The following is a 20257-nucleotide window of genomic DNA, read 5'->3' on the forward strand; positions in this document are numbered from 1 at the left end:
GCGGAGACTCACAGCACTGCCCCACTGAGAGCAAGAACCACTAATCACGACCACGAGGAGATTACTCCATGTGACTCTAACCTTCCTAGCAACCGGGCCAATTTGGTTGCTTGGGAGACCTGTCTGGAGTCACTCAGCATGCCCTGGATTCAAACTCACGACTCCAGGGGTGGTAGTTAGCGTCAATACTCGCTAAGATACCCAGGCCCCCTACTAGGGCCATCTTGACAGTAGTCCATGCTAGAGCTAGGAATATAATGCTTCAGCGAACTGAGATTATCAGGATTTCATTTGTGCTTAACCCGGGTGGGGGGACGGCAAATAGAAGACCCCATTGCCAGTATGTTGGAACTGCCGTAGGGGACAACCAACACCTGCTTATGCAAGCGATGACGCAAACATAAGATGTCTGTGAACATAACATGGTCTGCGTATAATTCCCAAGGCAGCACACTGATTGTAGATTCCAGCAGAGAGACTATATGAGGAATTCAGATGGTGTAAATCCAGGAATGAACAACCATGTTGAAAAAAAAAAAGTCCAAGCCTGAGTTCGTAGCAGAGCAGAGTCTATCCAGCTGCAAATAGCGTAAATAAATACAAAAGGCCAGAGCAAGCCACCAAAAATTATCCATCATTACCGGGAAATTTGGATAACTTTAATCCACACACTCCGGCACAGCCGAGGTGTTCCACTGATCCCTGATTCAAGCAACCTTCCAATGCTCTTAACTGATCTCCCCAAACATCCTCCGATGGGTGAGGGAATGTTTAATCAATCACCAGACTCTGCGCAGTGCAATAGGGCGGTGAGGGATCCAAAGTAGTTTAGTAGAGGGTTTGCACAGACTGAAGAACAGTTCAGTCCAACAGCAAACCCGAACAGTCCACAATCCATAAGCAAATCTAAGTTTATTATGCTTGAGCAGTTGTCCCAATAAAAGGGCATATAGTCATATCAGAAACTTTAAACTTTAAAAACAAAGTCCGGAGAGCAGTGGCAGTCAAACAGGCCAGCTTTTGCTCAAACTGAAGCAGAATGGCAAAGAGTAGATTTACACTACAAATGTGATGTGGTCAACATGTGTTTTCAGCTATCTTCTAATATTCTCTAGGATTATAGGTGGGTGCAGATTATTATGATTTGAATTTGTCTGTCTCTCTCTCTCAGGTAGGCCCTCTGTGTGTCGGGGTCATCTTCCCCTCAACTGTTGTCTGGTGGTAACTGTACAGTAGAAGACTAAAACTTCCAAAGGGTTTGACCATTATCCGGAGTTGTGATAAGCACCGCCCCTCTGGATCAAATCTATTGAAAGTGGTCCAGTCTGTTTTCTGTGGTGGGGCTAAGCGAAGGGAGCAGTATCCTATCACTACCTGTTTCCCAGGCAATGAAGCTGCAGGCGGTGATGGAGAACCTGCACAGACAGCACAGAGCCAAACTGCTGATGGAGCAGGCGGGGCTGTCGCACAACCCCATCACCACAGGGGAGGAGCTTAAGGTGTACCCCACCTCCGACACAGAGCAGGCTCAGATGGCGACGTTGGCAGCCATGCGGGCAGTGGCTGCTGGACTTCAGAGGGCCGGCAGCCCCATGTCTGAACGCAGCAGTGTAGGAGAGGAAAATGATGAAGAGGAGGAGGAAGAGGACGGAGAGGAGCAATACAATAATATGATGGGGTCTGAAGAGGAAGATCAAATGTAAGTGGGGCGTCACATTCAAATTAATGCAAATAATATATTGTCTGTTTTTTTGAGCTGGTCTTTGCATTTTTAAAATGACACTGTGTTGTCCTGATATAAGGTTAGTGATTGTTGAATAGGCATGTGTATTAAAGAAGAGTTTTCATTACTTTTATTTAACGTGCTTGCTATGGCGACCATCACTATAGAGCGCAACATTGCCTGCCCACTTATTCAGCCATCTGGGTCCCATACATTTTTCCCATAGACATTAAGAGTTGTAAGCCATGAACCAAACCAACCAGTTCCGAGATAAATCGCAACATCACAAACTATGTTTTGAGGCAAAAAATTATTTGAAAATCAAACAAAAAAAACATGGTACAAGACTTTTTACTGTCCGTCTTTCATGAGGGCATGTACTACATTCGCAGTGCTTCATGGGATTACATTGATGACATTGAATAAAAAAAACTATGGGAATATATAAAACTATTGATATTAGGTTTTTGATTAGAAGTATAGAAACAATATATTTTCGGTGTATTGCAAAATATTCCAATATGTACAAATAGATAAGTAGTTTAAGGGTGAAGAGACACCGACTCGATTACATCATTCACAGTTCGTCATGGGAGTGAGACAGGATTGTATTGAGGCACAGATCTGGGGAAGGGTACAGAAACATTTCTGGAGCATTGAAGGTCCCAATGAGCACAGTGGCCTCCATCATCCGTAAACTGAAGAAGTTTGGAACCACCAGGACTCTTCCTAGAGCTGGCTGCCCGGCCAAACTGAGCAATCGGGGGAGAAGGGCCTTAGTCCCTTAGTGACCAAGAACCCGATGGTCACTCTGACAGAGCACCAGCTTTTCTCTGTGGAGAGAGGATAACCTTCCAGAAGAACAACCATCTTTCAATCAACTCTTTGGCCTGAATGGCAAGTGTCATGTCTGGAGGAAACCAGGCACCGCTCATCATCTGGCCAATACCGTCCCTAGAGTGAAGCATGGTGGTGGCAGCATCATGCTGTGGGGATGTTTTTCAGCGGCAGGGACTGGAAGAATAGTCAGGATCGAGGGAAAGATGAATGCAGCAATGTACAGAGACATCCTTGATGAAAACCTGCTCCAGAGCGCTCTGGACCTCTGACTGGGGCGAAGGTTCATCTTCCAACAGGACAATGACCCTAAGCACACAGCCAAGATAACAAAAGCGTGGCTACGGGACAACTCTGTGAATGTCCTTGAGTGGCCCAGCCAGAGCCCAGACTTGAACCCAATTGAACATCTCTGGAGAGATCTGAAAATGGCTGTGCACTGACGCTCCCCATCCAACCTGATGGAGATTGAGAAGTCCTGCAAAGAAGAATGGGAGAAACTGCCCAAAAATAGGTGTGCCAAGCTTGTAGCATCATACACAAAAAGACTTGAAGCTGTAATTGGTGCCAAAGGTGCTTCACGATGTATTGAGCAAAGGCTGTGAAAACGTATGTGATATATTTAATTAACAAACTTCTTTCACGTTGTCATTATGGGGTATTGTTTGTAGAGTTTTGAGGAAAATAATGAATTTCATAAATTTTGGAATAAGGCTGTAACATAACAAAATGTGGAAAAAGTGAGTTTTTCCAAAGAGTTTAGACCAATAAAAATGTCTTTGTTCATTCAGACTTGATGTAGAAATACAGGTATCTCCTCACACACGCTCTTTTGACATGCACATCCACTGTTGTTGTTTATACCTTTTGTCTTCTGTGGTTTAGTGGCAATTATGTCATCTTCTAGCTATTCTTTGTGAAAGCAATGGCTCAAGTGTGAGTGTTGCCCCCTTTTTGACCCACTAATTAGTGCAAATAATCCAGGCACAATTCCAGGAGTAAGCGTTGTTCGAAAAAATGGGCAGTGGACGTTTGATGCTCGAGCACTCTGCTGATGATGAAATTTGTGTTGCTTGTCTTGTACGTAGATGCCTAGTGTTCACATCTGACCGAAGTATACTTTGACCATAAGTGTTAAAGTTTTCACACTAAGGCCAGAAACATACTTTACACAAGTAATCCTCATTTCCAACGGGCTGTCTGGTTAAACATGCTTAACGTGCATTCTTGCATTACTCTGGCAGTAAGAAACCTCAGTACTCAACAGGATGAGTTTCTATGAATAAATCGAATAAATCGTTCTGTCAGTGGAAAAAAATTATTATATTAGTGAATTGTTGTATGGCACTGGAACAATTTTTTCTTTCACTCATCTTGATGTGCAGGAATGTAAAATACACTAGCAGTCAGACAGCACTCACCCTTTCAGTCATAGTGCTCGTTCAAAGAGAGAGCATTGCTTTCCTGATGTAATAGCATATCTCCAGATGCTGTTTGTGAAGTAATGACAAACCTAGATGTTTGAACCAAGGTTTTGATACAATTAACCATAGTTTTATTACAGCATTACTGTAGTATCCATATGGTAACATGATTTTAGAAATAGTAACCATATAATATCATCTATGGTTAATTTTAAGGTTTTATATGTGGCTTATACTAACTCGTTTTAAAGGGTAAACAAAGCAGCCTAATAATTTAATGTTTAGGCCCATAAATGTATATACAAAAAAATTATAATAATTAATTATATCCAAAAAAATCAATTCAGTAGAGGTATTCGTATCGATATCTTTGATATTGGCCTAAAAGTACTTGGCATCTGATCGAAAAAAAATAAGTGGTATCGCCCATCCCTAGGGTTGGCTCATGTGACTTGGGCTAGTATGAAACCACCTAGCAATGCCCTAGCAACCACTCAGAACACCTTATTATCCACATAGCAATGCACTGGTAACCACCCCCAAATCCCTACCATTGTTGCAGCAAGATTTGTGCATGCATACCCTACACAAATGTTCTTCAGAAAATGTCCAAATCTAGTTTGGTAGTATGGATGCAGATTCTGTTTATAACTGAACTTTGAAATGATTTGATTACGTGAATATTTTCTTTTTAACTTGTTCTTTTTTTATGTCTACATTGTATGTGCAATATATGTTACTCACTGTAGAAGTTTTTTTTTAAAGCCTATAGAACTCCTTAAATTTAAGATTTTACACCAAAATTTGTGTTTCTGGACAGAAAGCAGAAATGGGATGAAGATGATTTTGAGGGGGAGATGGAGGAGGACTATGATGATGATCTGGGTGATGAAGGATTTCCGTCAGGTCGTGAGGCTGTCACCCCGGGCAGAGGCATCCTCTTATTACCCCACCGCCGTTTAAACCCTCACTCCCAGTTGCTAAAAGCTCGGCCCAGTTCTGAAACTGAACCGTGGGTGTCAACTCACCCTGCTCATTCGTCCCACGGACCTCTCCATGGGCAGGACCATGCAGACTTGACCTATGAAGAGCAGTTCAGACAGGTGAGAATTCTTTGTAATTCTAATCATCCTTTGTCCTATTTGCCAAAGTGATGTTAAATTATAGGAAATGCAAATGAAGAAATCACACCTGCATGGTTGTAAGCAGGTGCTTTGAATAAATTATTTAAATAGAATAGAATTTGTGGCCTCACATTTATTGCTTGCACGTATTTATTTGAAATGGCAAAGTTTCTGTGTAATGACTTCCTTTAAAATTGTTGAGGTCTAATGACCTTCATCAGGCATTATTCCTGAAGATGTTCGTTAGACCAAAACATTGTTTTTACAAATAAATATTTGCAAGCAATGACAGAGTGCAGGATGTAGACTAGAGGAAATAAAATGAACTTATCTGTCCAGGACCCCTCACTAAGGTGCAATGTTTTGTGCTGTGTTAAAGAGGATTAAAATGAATTGGGTTATGAAGGCAGAACACCAGACGTTAGCTGTATACAGGCGCATTCTGTATTCCTCCCAACCAGGTGTGACACGAGCACAAAGTTATATCTCATCCATGTTCCCATTGTTTCCCAACCAGCCACGACTATTAAAAACGTTGAAAGGCAATAAGGTTGGGCAGTATACCAGATATTTTTTTATATATTTTATAGTATTTTGCTGATCATGTAAAATGAACAAATACTGTGAATATCACAATGATTTTTAAAGTGCTTTTGTTTGGCCAATATGTTTAATAAAAACTGCACCAGTAAGCCAGTTTTGTGCCCACTCCTTGAGTGCTAAAAAGTATATTTGTAATACCGTGTTTGATTTAAATCTCATTAGCAACAATAGAGATGTTGTTGAAAGTTTGGAACATTTTCAAAGTATACTCTTTTGGCCGCTAGCAAATACGAATGCGTTCGACGCATGTGCACTACAACTGCTTTGTGATACTCTTTTACTACAGTCAGCGGCTGGTGCATGCGCTGACGAGTAAATCTAGGACATCAGTGGACATTTCACACAGACTTTTTGCTGATGACGAAATTTACATCACGCACACTGTGCGTGGAGTGATTGAGAATGCATGCAACTTAAGTATACTTTGGGCTTAACTGCAAGACATTTTGTCAGTTACTTGGTGTCTATAACTGGGAAATGAAGTTCACAATTAAATCTCATTGGTCCAAATACCTCTTAATAGAGCAGTTTATTACACAGTAAATGCATAACGATTTGTTGTGATTTTGTCACAAGGAAGGATATAAAAAAAAATTATAATTTGATGCCGAGTCTAGTTTTTTTAGAAAAAATGTTTGGGGTGGGGGTTACATATACAAGTTGCTTCTCACCTCCGTATGACTTTGCAGGCTTTGACGTAAAAACTGAGCCATATTCATGGGAAAGCAGTAGATGAGCTGTGGTTTAGCCCATAATAAGTCCAGGCTGTAGCTTGTTATGATGTGATTGAAATACAACAATCCCACACAGGATAAATGTGGATTTGTCTTCATGAATTTCGAATAGAGAGTTTCAAGTCTTTTTAGGTGTTTAATTATGCTAAACTTACCACTGTTGCATTTAGACAAAGTCCCTTCCAAGGCAAGTCAGACCACTCATTGGCCATCTTTGGAATGCTCCTGGGCAGACTGGAATGTAAACAAGCTGCATAAACGTATAGCTCTTATCTACTTGAATGGAGAAAAACGGTTGGTCAAGATTACAATCAAAGAACTTAAATTTAAAATCAACAGTTAAATCCAACAATGATTATATCACAAATTGTGCTTCTTTAGCTCAGATCATGCTAAAAAAAATCAATTTAACTGGCTGGATTAGCATGCATGTACTCAAGTTGACTGACATACGATGTCTGTATCTAAAAGGTGATTTGTCTCTTACCAGTAAGGTGGGACTTCTTTTTCTACATCCGTTGACCATTCTAAGTTCTCTCATTTTAATAGAAGTGGTTCATCTCTGATTAAGATCTTATTTTGACTTTGCCTGATGCCTAAATGGATTAAGGTTGTTTTGTCAATTAATCTCATTAAATGAGATAAAAGGAATAGTTCACCCAATAGTTCACAGTTTGTTTTTTTGCAAGTGAATGGTGACCAAACTTTCAAACTTCAAAAAGCACATTTAAGGCAGTATAAGGATAATCCATATCTATCCAGTGTTTAAAACCATGTCTTCTGAAGCGATATAATCAGTTTTGAGTGAGAACGGAACAACTTTTTTTCACTATAAATCTTGACATCAGCAGTCTCATGATCTCATATAAATCTCTTTGACATCATGATTTCAAGCTCGATTACACTTTCTGCGCATGAGTCAAGCACTATAGGAATTGGAATAGAGCTTGAAATCATGATCGTGCCGAGAGACTGCAATGGCAAGATGTACATTTGAAAACAAAGTTTTTCTGTGTGATATCTAAACTGATCACAATATTTCTTTTTTCTCAAAAAAACATCTTTTTTTCCCCCCAAAAGTACTGATTTCTTCACTCCGTGCACTTTCAAGGATCATGTTTGATTTGGACATTTTGTACCATGCTTGAACAGTCATGTAATTTGTGTATGTTGGGCATGTGATGTGCTGATTGAAGCATTCACAAGTGTTTACGACTGTTGGTTGGTGGGGAACGGAAATGCTATCGGGGCGTTCAGTTTGAAGCAGGATCTTCATATCAAGCAGTTGCCAGAATATGTGAATATTGTGGGCAGTTACATAATCGAACTGTGCAGTACACTCTGTACGTTGAGGTGATGTTACACAATCATTGGGTGGCACTTAAATTGTTGTATAATGTATACTTCCCCCCCAACCCCCTCCAGAAAAGTAGAACACAAAAGCACACCCACCAATAACTTCCCACAAATCTTTTCTCTATCTGTTATGTTTGTGGGAGAGCGAGCGCTACCGTACTTGGGTTAAAGCCAGTGGGTTTATTTTGAGCAGGTGGGTTGAGGCAATGAGGAATGTGCCTGAGGGAAAGCGATAATCTGAACCTTAGCAAAAAAAAACCCACAAAAAACACCCGCCAAAGTCTTTATCAGCCGCCGCAGCTGGAAGCTTTCCAAACTGAACTCTGGCCCATTTCCACTAATAAAACTCCTTTCATTGCTTCAAACTAAAAATCTTCCCTTTCCCAGGTATTACACCTCAAGTGTCAAAAGACTGACAGCTGCTTCACACCCGAAACAACTGGGAGGTGGCCAAAATTAAAATCTCTGATTTTTTCTTGTTTTGTTTGATGCAGATATTAATTAATCTCACAAAAGGCGCTCTGCCAAATGTCTCTGGTATAATTATCTGTTCCTGCCATATAGTTTCAACAAAGAAACAGATTTAATCACTGGTATCAAAAATGACATGTAATCATTAACACCATGCGGATGTGCCAAGGTTGTGGTTTTAATTAATTGGGCATGATTTGATTTGCCCCCACCTTCACTTTAATTGCATCTTTTTATTCCACTCAGTGAAAGTGAATGTTGCTGTCAGTCCCTGACAACAGAATTTTTAGGTAAATTAAGAATGAGTGTGTTGCTGCAGATTTTTGTCCCCATGCAAATTTAACTCTCCGTGTATGTTGATGTGCTGGTGCTGAGGGTTTCAAGCCGTCTGCTTGAAAACAAGATCTCCAAAAGATAAGTCTGTTTCATAAAGGTAGATATATGTATGTGTATAAGCGTACCCGCTCTCTGGGTGCTTTGATGTAACTTCCTCTTCCTGAAAACACTGCCTATTGTGACATCAAAAAACTTGTTTTGTAGCCTTTTCATAACTTAGCCAATATTTTTCAGTTAACCCTTGTGCAACCAACGGGACATTTCTGTCTTTCATTTTTATTTTTCTATGATTTTGTCTGAGTTAATGCCAATGGCATAAATTTTGTCAAAGGTGTGTATTTTTGGGGGAATTTTGAGATTTCAACCTCAGTTTCTAAAATACATCTATAATGTGTAAACTGTGTACACAAAATAGTTACACTCAGGACCTTCAGGACAAAAATGTCCCCGTTAAAACCCAGTTAAACTGCAATATTTTATTCTAGTCCCATTAAAGCACAAAATCATGTATTATATTACATTTTTTATATTTTCCACCAGATGATGGCATTTTTCTCATGTTCGGCCTATGGAGCAAATGCATGCTTTTTTTCCTATTTTTTTTTTTGTTTGCTGTATTATAGAGCACTGCAGGCCATTTGAATGAATGATGCAGTTAATATTGTGTGGGTGTGTTGGTATGGATGTCAGAGTGTGTTTTTTTTGTGACAACAGTGGCATTATGTAAACAAACTGGCATTTAAAGGGTTAAAATCCTGAAAATGAATAATTGGTAGTTATGATCATGACTGATATTGGCTAAAAAAATTCGAACTCCGTGAAAGTGGAAAACAATATTAATATATAATATTTTTTTATGGCAGTTTTTTTTTTTACATGGAAATTTATTCCTCTAAGTGTGTGTGTGTGTGTGTGTGTGTGTGTGTGTGTGTGTGTGTGTGTGTGTGTGTGTGTGTGTGTTATCGGACACTGATTTTGATGCATTATAATATTTTGTGCAATGTTGTTGCTAATCATTGATATATCCCAGACTGTGATAATCCCAAAAAATTATTTAGCATATATTATATGGAAAATAATTCATGTTTGTTTTTTCATAAAAAACAACAGTGGCATTATGTATACAAACTACCATTTTTAAAGGGTTAAAATCTTGAAAATGAATGAATATTTGGTAGTTATGATCATGACTGATATTGGCTAAAAAAAAAAAACAATATTACCTCCATTGAAAGTACAAAATAATATTAATATATAAAATGTTATGGCAGTTTCTGACATGGACAGAATTTTATGTCCTCTAAGGACCTCTGAGTAACTTTTTTTTTTAATTTTTTTTTATTGAGGCACAAGGTTTAAACTGGAATTATACGATAATAATTGTATAATTATAATGCATTAAACCTTTATGCACTATATTAAGTGGGAGAATACATGAAATATTTATACTTTGGAAATTAATTTGTCACACCGCAGGACCATTTAAAATGAACTATTGAAGTCATACATTCATTTTAGTTTTAACCAAAATTCTTCATGTTGATCACAAATAACATGTCCATGAACTTTTTCTTTTTAAACTACATAGAATTTGTTTTGATTATATCAAATTTAGAGATTATTTTCTGAGCCACGTTCGACGCACATGTGATCGCAGATTTTGTTGTTAGTCTTACAGCCTACTGTAAGACTAATGAACTGTATTACTTAGCAGAGGAATTGTTTATTCATTTTATGTTTAGAAAATGTAACTTGAACATTTGTGTTTTTTCTTTGCTGTTTAAAAAACAAATTTAAGCATTTTGAGTCCATTGTGTTTTGCTTTTATATTATTTGTAATATTCTTGCATCTGGTTAATTTTGTTTACTTTCAGTTAATGTTGTCATATAACTAACTGGATACAAGTCATTCTATATGAAAAGGATATGGTAATATCATATACTGTATGAAGGGGAAAAAATATTTCTTTTGCAGCACTAAAAATACACACTCCTTCCTCTAACGCAAATTTCCTGAGGTGGAGAAAAGCAGAAGTATACTTTGATGTGTCTGTAAACATGAACAGCAGGGCAAATGGAGCCCAGATGGACAGTAAAGGAAAGAGCTCTTTAAAAATTCAACACACCTTCTACAGTCAGTCTCCATTTAGTGGTTTTAACATTAAACATTGATTTGTGCACTGCAGATTGAGGGGCATGACTGTGCTGAAGTAGAGTTTAGACACTAATTTATCCCTTCATATGTGTATTAGTAGCTGGTCTGATCCACTGTTTCCTCAACCTATCCAACAAGATTCAAAGATCACCCTTTTCATGCACTTTCTGAATTGCTATGCACTCGATAAAATAGTTTAATCACAATTAATCGCATCATTTTTCACAGAACAAGATTTTGAAAGTGCTGAAATTTTGCTCTGTATAAACTTCTTTTCATAAAAAAATGCAGTTATTTCCTTTTTATATTGAAAAATTACAATGCTATATGAACATTTTCCAAACAAAGCCTTCTGCAGTATAAAGACAAAAATGCTCTAAAATAGCACCAAGTAACCTTAAACGTTCTCGAAAGTGTAAGTGGGAGGTTGACTATTTGAAATAACTAGTCAACCCCCCCCCGACAATTTGCTATATAGTATCATCACTTTTATAGTTTGAGAAGTTAATAAATTTCTGTATGATCTTGCTAATAACATAGAATTGTACATTATTTTCATATCAGTTTTATAGTTGGATCTGTTGTTGAATTGCTGCACACTCTTACAAATTATTTTTTTATCACTTTGTTTTTATAGTTTGACCAGTTGGATGTTTCTCCATGTTCCACTCTTTGTTTAAACAAATTAAGTTCTTGTAGCTTCTGATGTAAACACACATCAGTGCCTTATTTGCTTAATTCAATGATTTGTTTTTGACACTGACCTGTTATCACTCAGCTGTTTCATCACATTTGTCTGGGAAATAAAGTCTTTAAAGGGTCAAAGTTGAATAGGTAGATGTACTGTCAGTCTACACGAAAGCACTTTGTCTTATTTCTGTTGACATGACATCATGTGTCCATATTTTGCTTCAGACAGACATTTCCCTTAGGTGTCCTGAAAATCAAATCGCTTTAATTGCACAGATGACTCATTCCAATCCTAGATAGGAATCGCTGTTAAGGGAAGTAGTTTATAGCTGCCTAGATGATTTCAAGGCCTTGCTGCTGTTGCTTGTGAGCTGATGTCAGATTGGGGTTTAAGGTTCTAGACGCTGAGCCAGACAGCCCTACAAGCAATGGAATGTAAACAAAGATGGCTGAAAAGCTTCGACTAGCACTTGTATAACCATGTCTTTCTCTCTCTCTCTGTCACTCTCACTGAGATTTTCATTTAATTAAAAAAAAATGTTAATAGCCAAATTTCTGGTGAAGAACTTAACTACCCATAATACTGTAGAGAGGTCTGCAGATCAGAGAAGTGTCTTTTGCCAAGGAAGTGGAAGTTATGGCCAAAGAGCTTAGCAGGGACCGCCCACTCTCATGAAGCATTGTGGGTTGTGTAATTTAGTTGCTCTCACGAGACTCATAGACGACTTATTTGTATATATCTCAATATTCTTCTTTTTATACTTAGTTGACTGTAATTCAGTAGTTTCATGTTATACCCTTGTTGTTTTTTTTTATCAATAAAGCCATTCGCAATGGCACCAAGGCAGCTGAAAATGTGGAGCATTTTCATCTTTTGAATGTGTTTCCTCATCTTTGATGTGCGTGGTATTCAGTATCCAGCAATTTACATAGCTTTTAAATACACAAAGATACTCTAAAATACACCTCCTCACATTGTGATATAACAAAGGAGGCTGGTGGACAAGTCTGGGGTCAGAAGTTACATTTTTATCCACTAGCAAATTTATATGGATGGATAGGCCACACGTGCTGCAGGAAGTAGTCAGGGTTCAGGTTGCATATCTAAATGACTGGAGCTGTTGCAATACTGATGTAACTTGATACAGAGCAGATATTCTCTTCCTTTTGCTTTCTTTATTTCTCTCTGACCAAACGTCTCAAATTTGAGATGCCTCTCAGTGCCTGTTCAAACAATATTTCTGCCGTTTCTGTGACTGCAGACATACATTTTGAGTCTTGTCTGACACTGATTTGATAAAAGGATTTACTGTAGTACATTAAACAAACACTGTGGGTTTATTTCTAAACCGATCATGTCAAAATGAAAAAAAGGGTAATTAAGAGAATGGTTTATAATTGTTGTACACCAACTTGATTTCCTGTAAATAAAGATTTCCTGATTTCCTTTTTTCAGCCTTTTTTTTTTTTTTTCTTATTTTATTTTTTTATTCCATCTATTGAGTGCATTTGAAACTTAGAAATTTGACTACAGCCCCCACAATTTTTCAGTATGGTTTAAAATAATAAATAATTTGAATAATTAAAGCAGAGTTCAGAGTTTCAGGTTTGCTAGATCCTTTTTGTCATTCCCTGCAGGTGTTTCTGGGAGGGCGTGGTTTGGTTAGGGAGGGTGTGACCCTCCAGTTTTTCTCAGAAACCAGAATCAACTAAGGCAAACCCACCATTCAAATGAAGTGAGCTTCAACAGCCATCTCTGATCAATACTGTTCTTATGTGTTTTTATGGTTAGCAACCACCCTACCCTCATTCGGGCCTCATTTATTTCTGGTAAATAATGTTAATCCCATCATTTAATCATGTCGTTCCAAACCTGTATGTAATTATTATTTCTGATTATTTTTTTAACATTGTTTATACAGCACTTTCAATATAATGAGAGATAAGCTCCAAAAAACATAAAGCACCACAAGGTTATTAGAAATGTAGTCCCTATGACTCAAGCACTATATTCCAAGTCTTTTGAAAGGCTTACAATATGAAAAGAACAAATCAAGGGCACTCAAGTGAGGTATGGTGTATAGTTAAAAGCTTAATTAAAAATAATTGGGCTGCTCAGCAACATTTAACAAAACTTCCACCGACATGTTGTGCTAAAGAGCCTTCATCTGGGTTACAATACAATCCAGGCATACAATACATTTTGGTGAAATAAACCTGAAATCAAAGATATTTTACTGTGGAATCTTCCACCATGGCTGTCCTGTAAAATAACTTACTTTTTGTTTTTTTCTTTGCATGTTCCTTACCGCAACCTATCGGACACTTTCAGAAGACTTGGAATATGATTCACAAGTTGCATAGACTACTTTTATGGAACTTTTTGGTCCTTTTTTTTTTTTATTATTTCACTTATCAACTACCATTGTATTGTAATCAGTGAACGGGACATCCTTTAAAATATTTCCTTTTGTCTTTAGCAATGTATATAGATAATTTAAATTTACCACAAATTTTATCCAACATCATATAAAACACGTACATTGGTGATATTTTAGTGCATTTCTATCTTTATACTGTGGAAGGCAATATACTGATTGGAAAAAGTTAATAAAGCATTATTGTTACATGTTTTGTTTTTGTTCCTGAGAAGGAAATAAGTGCTTTTTGACAGGAAAGTGTGTGTGTGCGTGCGTGCGCGTGCAAATTATATATATATAATTTATAGTACTTTCAAAATCTCCGTTTAATCACGATTAACTATGAAAAATTATGCGATTTAATCGCAATTTAAAAAAGATTATCGACTAACAACCCTAAAAACAGCAAAAACAAAAAAAATTATTTTGGAGCTTAAAATCTGCTCCAGTTAAACATTAACATACAACCACCTCTGTTTGTCTGTGATGTTATAGTGAGCAGTACTTTTCTGGTACATTACACCACCATACATTTGAGGTTAATGTCAGATTGCTCTCCCTCCCATCAGCTTCAAACAGATAAACCGATGTGTTTCCAAGGAAGTAAGGGAGGGGGCTCAGGGCGTATCAGCAGAATTTGGGACAAAAGGTTCCTTTTTAACCTTTTGCCAAGAGGTTATACATTTTCTCTGCCAGCTCAGTATGTTTGTTTCTTTATTTAACAGGCACTGCTATGCTACATAAAGTAACCTGTTTGATTTTTTTTTATATATATATATATATATATATATATATAATAAACTTGACTTGAGTGCTTTGCAGCATTACTAGGGTTGGGGATCGAGAACCATTTATTATTCAGTTTAGACACTGAAAAAAAATTCCATTGCATGAACAACTCTGTTATCTTCCACAAATGTAGATGGAACACTACTAACAGTGTGTCATATCCAGGTTTGGGGAGTAACAGAATATTTGTAACGGCGTTGCATATTCAGGATACAAAAAAAGTGTAACTCTAATCCATTACAGTTACATAAAAAAAAACGTAATAAATAATCCATAAAAACGTATACAGATTACAGTTGAATTTGGTAAGAATTGGGATTACTAGCAGGATTACAATTTTCAATACATATAAAAAATACACAAGATCCTCCTTTCATAAAATGATAAAAGCTGCTTGCTTTATAGTGGTACAGATATGATCAGATGCGCGCTGGAGATCTCTTCTGGTTCTCTCTCGTGACTGGCACCACTTGGAGTTGCAGGTGTTAATAACACCTGTCTCGCATCAACACTGCTCTCTCAATGCAAACGTGCTCAAACCATTAAAAGTGCTGTTTCATCGCAATGGCCATTGGAGGACTATTATAATTTTTGAGGCACTAAAGTACTAAAATAATCATTATGTGTAATCGTATCCAGAATCTTTAAATTCCTATAACCTTATGCATTCTGTGAGGCTATTTTCAGAAGGCCTTTAATGGCGAGGAGTAATGAAGTGTCAATAGTCCCAAAAAAGGGACACGGACAGTGGAATAGTGGGTTAAAAATGGAGGGAGGGGTGGGGGGTAGCCTGAGGACCTTACAGAAAATGGAAAGAAAAGACCGGAGACATTTGAGAGATTTATAGCATGGCAGTCCTCAAAAACGCATACATCCTGTAATTAACCTTGTGCTGGCCCTCAGCGCTACTTCTGTACCCACTCAGCCACTACCCCTGCCCAGTTCGCTGATAGAAGACTGTAAGAGATCTCTGTGCGGATAATGAGAGCTCAGGAAGAGAGGAAGACAACAAGAAGGGAGGGAAAGAAGCTTCCTTTGAGAAAGAATGAGACTATTATCACTCCCCATTGCTCAGCTACCATTACGGTTATTCCGGTTGTGCGTGATTAAATGGCGTGACCTATTGGCCCATGACGTGACACCTGCTATTACTAAGATATTTTAGGTGTCCACATGTTTGTAATGAATACAGAGTGTTAAAATGGTTTTAGTTTAAACTAGTAATTTGCTAAATAATTTATAATATCCTATTTTATATTTCATTCTTTAATGTTATCATTAATGGTTAATATGAAAATGGTTTCAATCCTGAATGCTGATTGGTCAATATAGTGTTCCATCTGTGCTACATATACATGAAATGTTTGGAATGGAATACTCGCTTACTGCTTTGAGTTCTCTTTATTATATACTGTACAAATTTTCATGCATTGCTTTAAAGTTCTTCAGCTCTGTGAAGTTGCTATGTTGCGGAAAAAATTACGCTTAAAATGTTCAAGTCTCTGAATGCACAAGTCAGGCATGTGGAATCGTTTGAAAGCTTAGAATCTGAACTTTTCATAGAAAACCATAGATTATCACTTCTGCAGTAGTTACATAAAATAACAAAATAAGGCCTGAAGGCATCTGTCGCAAATAAACGGCACCTAGAGGTCATGGGCTAGAAATATAAATATGAAAATAAAAGTCTTTCAAATAGCATTTAAATAGACAAGTCGAATCAAATTAAGGATTCTCAGGAATGCGACTCTACAGTTTATCATGTTGCCCTAATGCCACAGTTCGAAAGATTTTTAGAAGAATCACAACGTGAAATATAATGTCTGTAAGAAATCAATTGGCTGTTTTCTACTAAATAAGCCATTTTCACTTATTTGTGAGCTTGCTTGTGTGAATAATCCAATGTTATATCTTAGATGTCCAGAACAAATTATGTGGACCAGCAGGAAAATCATGCTAAACAAATCACCGGAAATATATGCTATCAATTATGGATGATAAAATAATTGCAAAGAGGAGGATGTAATGACACAGACTGAGCTTCTAGTCCACTCAGAGGACGAGACATTCAATGAAACAATGGGGGTGGTGCATGAACTGAAAATTAGACAATGTCTTTGGACGAGCACATATGTTAGGGCTGGAATGCGTTAGAGCACATTTCAGATTGCATTTTGTGATGGATGAAATTTTTTTTCTAATACTTTCTGCCATCTAGTGCAATAAAATAAGACTTTTTGAAGGGAGATGGAGTGAATAAAATCCGAAATACATGGTTACAAAGTTTTTGGGCCTCATTTATTTCCGGTAAATAATGTTAATCCCCTCATTTATGTAATCATGTCGTTCCAAACCTGTATGTAATTATTTTTTTAACATTGTTTATAATAATCAGAGCTTTTAAATTTGAGTAGGAAAAATTGCAACCAACTGCCCAAAAATACACCACAGTTGCAGATTAAGCTTTTTGTCTATTTGTTTCTTTTTCTATGTGCAGCTCTATGAACTGGACAATGACCCAAAGAGGAAGGAGTTCCTGGATGATCTGTTCAGCTTTATGCAGAAAAGAGGTAGATTTTCCAAACCATTGCACTCTTTATGATCCTGACCTCTTACAAATGAACCAACACTCGACTTATCTTTCCCATCACAACAGTGTTTGTGTATTTGTATTTTTATATGGAACAATAACTCACAGCTGCAGTGTCCACTGTTTATATCATGCTACAGCAGGGCAGTAGCTTGTACATGCTTATGTGTATGTTTATAAACGTGGGAGTGTGAACACATGTCTGTCACGATCTGGCCTTGGAGCTGTTGGAGCATGTGTTGTCATGTACATGTACTCAAAAATGCTGCACTGGCCATCGCTCGCCAATGAAAATACTCTTCACCACCTGTTAGCCGCTCTCCTAGTTAATAAATTAATAACCTGGCAAAGAAATGTATTATGAATTTGTGCTGTAAATAAAAACAGCTGCAGTGCTGGGGAAGCTAGTTTGAAAAACTTAAACTTTTCAAGCAACAAGCTATAGGCTAATTTAAAGTAGTTAAACAACAGTTTATGCAGCTTAAAGTAGTTGACTGCTACTTTTATACTAATAAATAGTTGCTAAATACATTGAAGCTATTTGTGCCGTTGGGCAATATCACCTATTTATTTCTTTTTTTGGGGGGGGGTTAATATCTCTTTAAATGTATTGCTTTAATTATTTATTTTTTTCTGTCAGAGCAGTATTTATCTGACACAAAAACAATCTATAGTCGAAAACAGTAAATAAACATTATATTATGTATTTTTTCCATATTATATTTAAAGTTGTATATATGTAAAATATAATTAGACTATATATTTCATTGTGCGACCCCAAGTAACCATGCGTGGACATTGTATTTTGGCTTCGCTGTAAGCAACGCTTACTTTAAATTTATTTAAACTGACTGGTCTCAGTTTAGAAGACTCTGCGCTCTTAGTAAAGGGTTAAACTTTCCTGTAACAAAACAACATGTTGCCAATCACAGCGGAGTTTGTCTTTGGGAGTAATGCCAACAAAACTACATCTGGTAAGAAACTAATTATGTTTTTACATTGAAACCTGTTTGAGTCAAAAGATTAGATTCTCTAGTTTCATCCGATATGCCAATTAAAAAATTTGAGGAATTTATTGCAAAACGATACACCGCTTAACGGAATGTACACTAATGTGTACTTTAGCTTTGTTTTTTCCTTCTAAATCCTATATTTACAGTCCATTATCACATTGAGAATTAATGGGTTCATCCAAAAGCTGGAAAATTTAGCTTTCAGAGGCTGTATATTGACAGACAGCATACTGAGGGTTAAGTTATTCACTAAATAGGGAGCAAGGGAGCATCCTATAATATAGTATGTAATGTCTCAAACCATGAATAACCCAGCTCAGTGGTGAAGACGCTGGCTACCACCCCTAGTTCGCTAGTTCGAATACCAGGGTGTGCTGAGTGACTCCAGCCAGGTCTTCTAAGCAACCAAATTGGCCCGGTTGCTAGGGAAGGTAGTCACATGGGGTGACCTCCTCATAGTCGCTATAATGTGGTTCGTTCTCAGTGGGGCGCGTGGTGAGATGGGATTGGATGCCACGGTGGATGGGGGAAGCTTCACGCTCTATGTCTCCGTGGCAACGCGCTCAACAAGCCACGTGATAAGATGCGCAGGTTGATGGTCTCAGACGTGGAGGTAGATGGGATTCGTCTTCCGCCACCCGGATTGAGGCGAATCACTACGCTACCACGAGGACTTAAAAGCACATTGGGAATTTGGCATGCCAAATTGTGAGAGAAATTCTGACTTTCCATAGCTTGGTATTATTAAAGATTTCACAACTTAGTCCCATTGTACACCTACAGTTGAAGTCAGAAATTTACATACACTTGGGTTGAAGTCATTAACTCATTTATTAACCACTCCACTGTTTTAATATTAGTAAACAATAGTTTTCGAAAGCCATTTAGGACATCTACTTTGTGCATGACTCAAGTCATTTTTCCAACAATTATTTTACAGACAGATTGTTTCACTTTTAATGGACTTTATCACAATTCCAGTGGATCAGAAGTTTACATACACTGTTAACTGTGCCTTTTTAAGCAGCTTGGAAAATTACAGAAAAATGTGTCAAGTTACAGAAAAATGTGCCTTTAGACAATTTGCCATTTAGCTTCTGATAGGATGTGGATGTATTTTAAGGCATACCTTCAAACTCAGTGCCTCATTGCTTGACATCATGGGAATATCAAAATAAATCAGCCAAGACCTCAGAAACAAAATTGTGGACCTCCACAAGTCTGGTTCATCATTGAGAGCAATTTCCAAAGACCTGAAGGTACCATTTTCATCTGTACAAACAATAGTTCTTAAGTATAAACACCATGGGACCACGCAGCCATCATGCGCAGCTTCACATAATAGATGGCATCACGAAGAAGGAATGTTATGTGGATATATTGAAGCAACATCTCAAGACATCAGCCAGGAAGTTAAAGGTCGGTCACAAATGTGTCTTCCAAATGACCAAGCATACCTCCAAAATTATGGCAAAATGGCTTAAGGACAACAAAGTCAAGATACTGGAGTGGCCGTCACAAAGCCTTGACTTCAATATGATAGTAAAGTTGTGGGCAGAACTGAAAAAGCATGTGCGAACAAGTAGGCCTACAAACTTGACACCAGTTCTGTCTGTAGGAATGGTCCAAAATTCCAGCAACTTATGACAAGCTTGTGAAAGGCTACCCAAAATATTTGACACAAGTTAAACAATTTAAAGTCAATGATACCAAATATTAACAAAGAGTATGTAAACTTCTAACCCACAGGGAATGTAATGAAAGAAATAAAAGCTGAAATAAATCCTTCTCTCTGCTATTATTCTGACATTTCACATTCTTAAAATAAAGTACTGATCCTAACTGACCTAAGAAAGGGAATGTTTTCTATGAATAAATGTCAGGAATTGTGAAGGATTACTTCAACTCTGTTGCCAAACATTTTTAGGAAAACTATTTGCTCTAGAATTGTTATTTTATCATGTTTATTAGGTGCTACTGGTTACAAATGAA

The 20257-nt window shown here is 37.4% G+C and overlaps 1 protein-coding gene across 3 annotated transcripts in view; it reads left to right on the forward strand.

Annotated features, from left to right (window-relative positions):
• LOC127626358 (AT-rich interactive domain-containing protein 3A-like) overlaps positions 1–20257 on the forward strand; it is a 64178-nt gene that overhangs the window by 31302 nt on the left and 12619 nt on the right. For all 3 annotated transcript variants that reach the window (XM_052102092.1, XM_052102093.1, XM_052102094.1), the window contains exons 2-4: positions 1172–1699; positions 4805–5087; positions 17160–17232. In XM_052102092.1, the coding sequence (XP_051958052.1) occupies positions 1389–1699; positions 4805–5087; positions 17160–17232 (667 nt within the window). In that variant the 5' untranslated portion in view covers positions 1172–1388. The remainder of the gene's footprint in view (positions 1–1171; positions 1700–4804; positions 5088–17159; positions 17233–20257) is intronic.

Source organism: Xyrauchen texanus, chromosome 32 (genome assembly GCF_025860055.1).
Source record: "Xyrauchen texanus isolate HMW12.3.18 chromosome 32, RBS_HiC_50CHRs, whole genome shotgun sequence".
NCBI classification, from domain to species: domain Eukaryota; kingdom Metazoa; phylum Chordata; class Actinopteri; order Cypriniformes; family Catostomidae; genus Xyrauchen; species Xyrauchen texanus.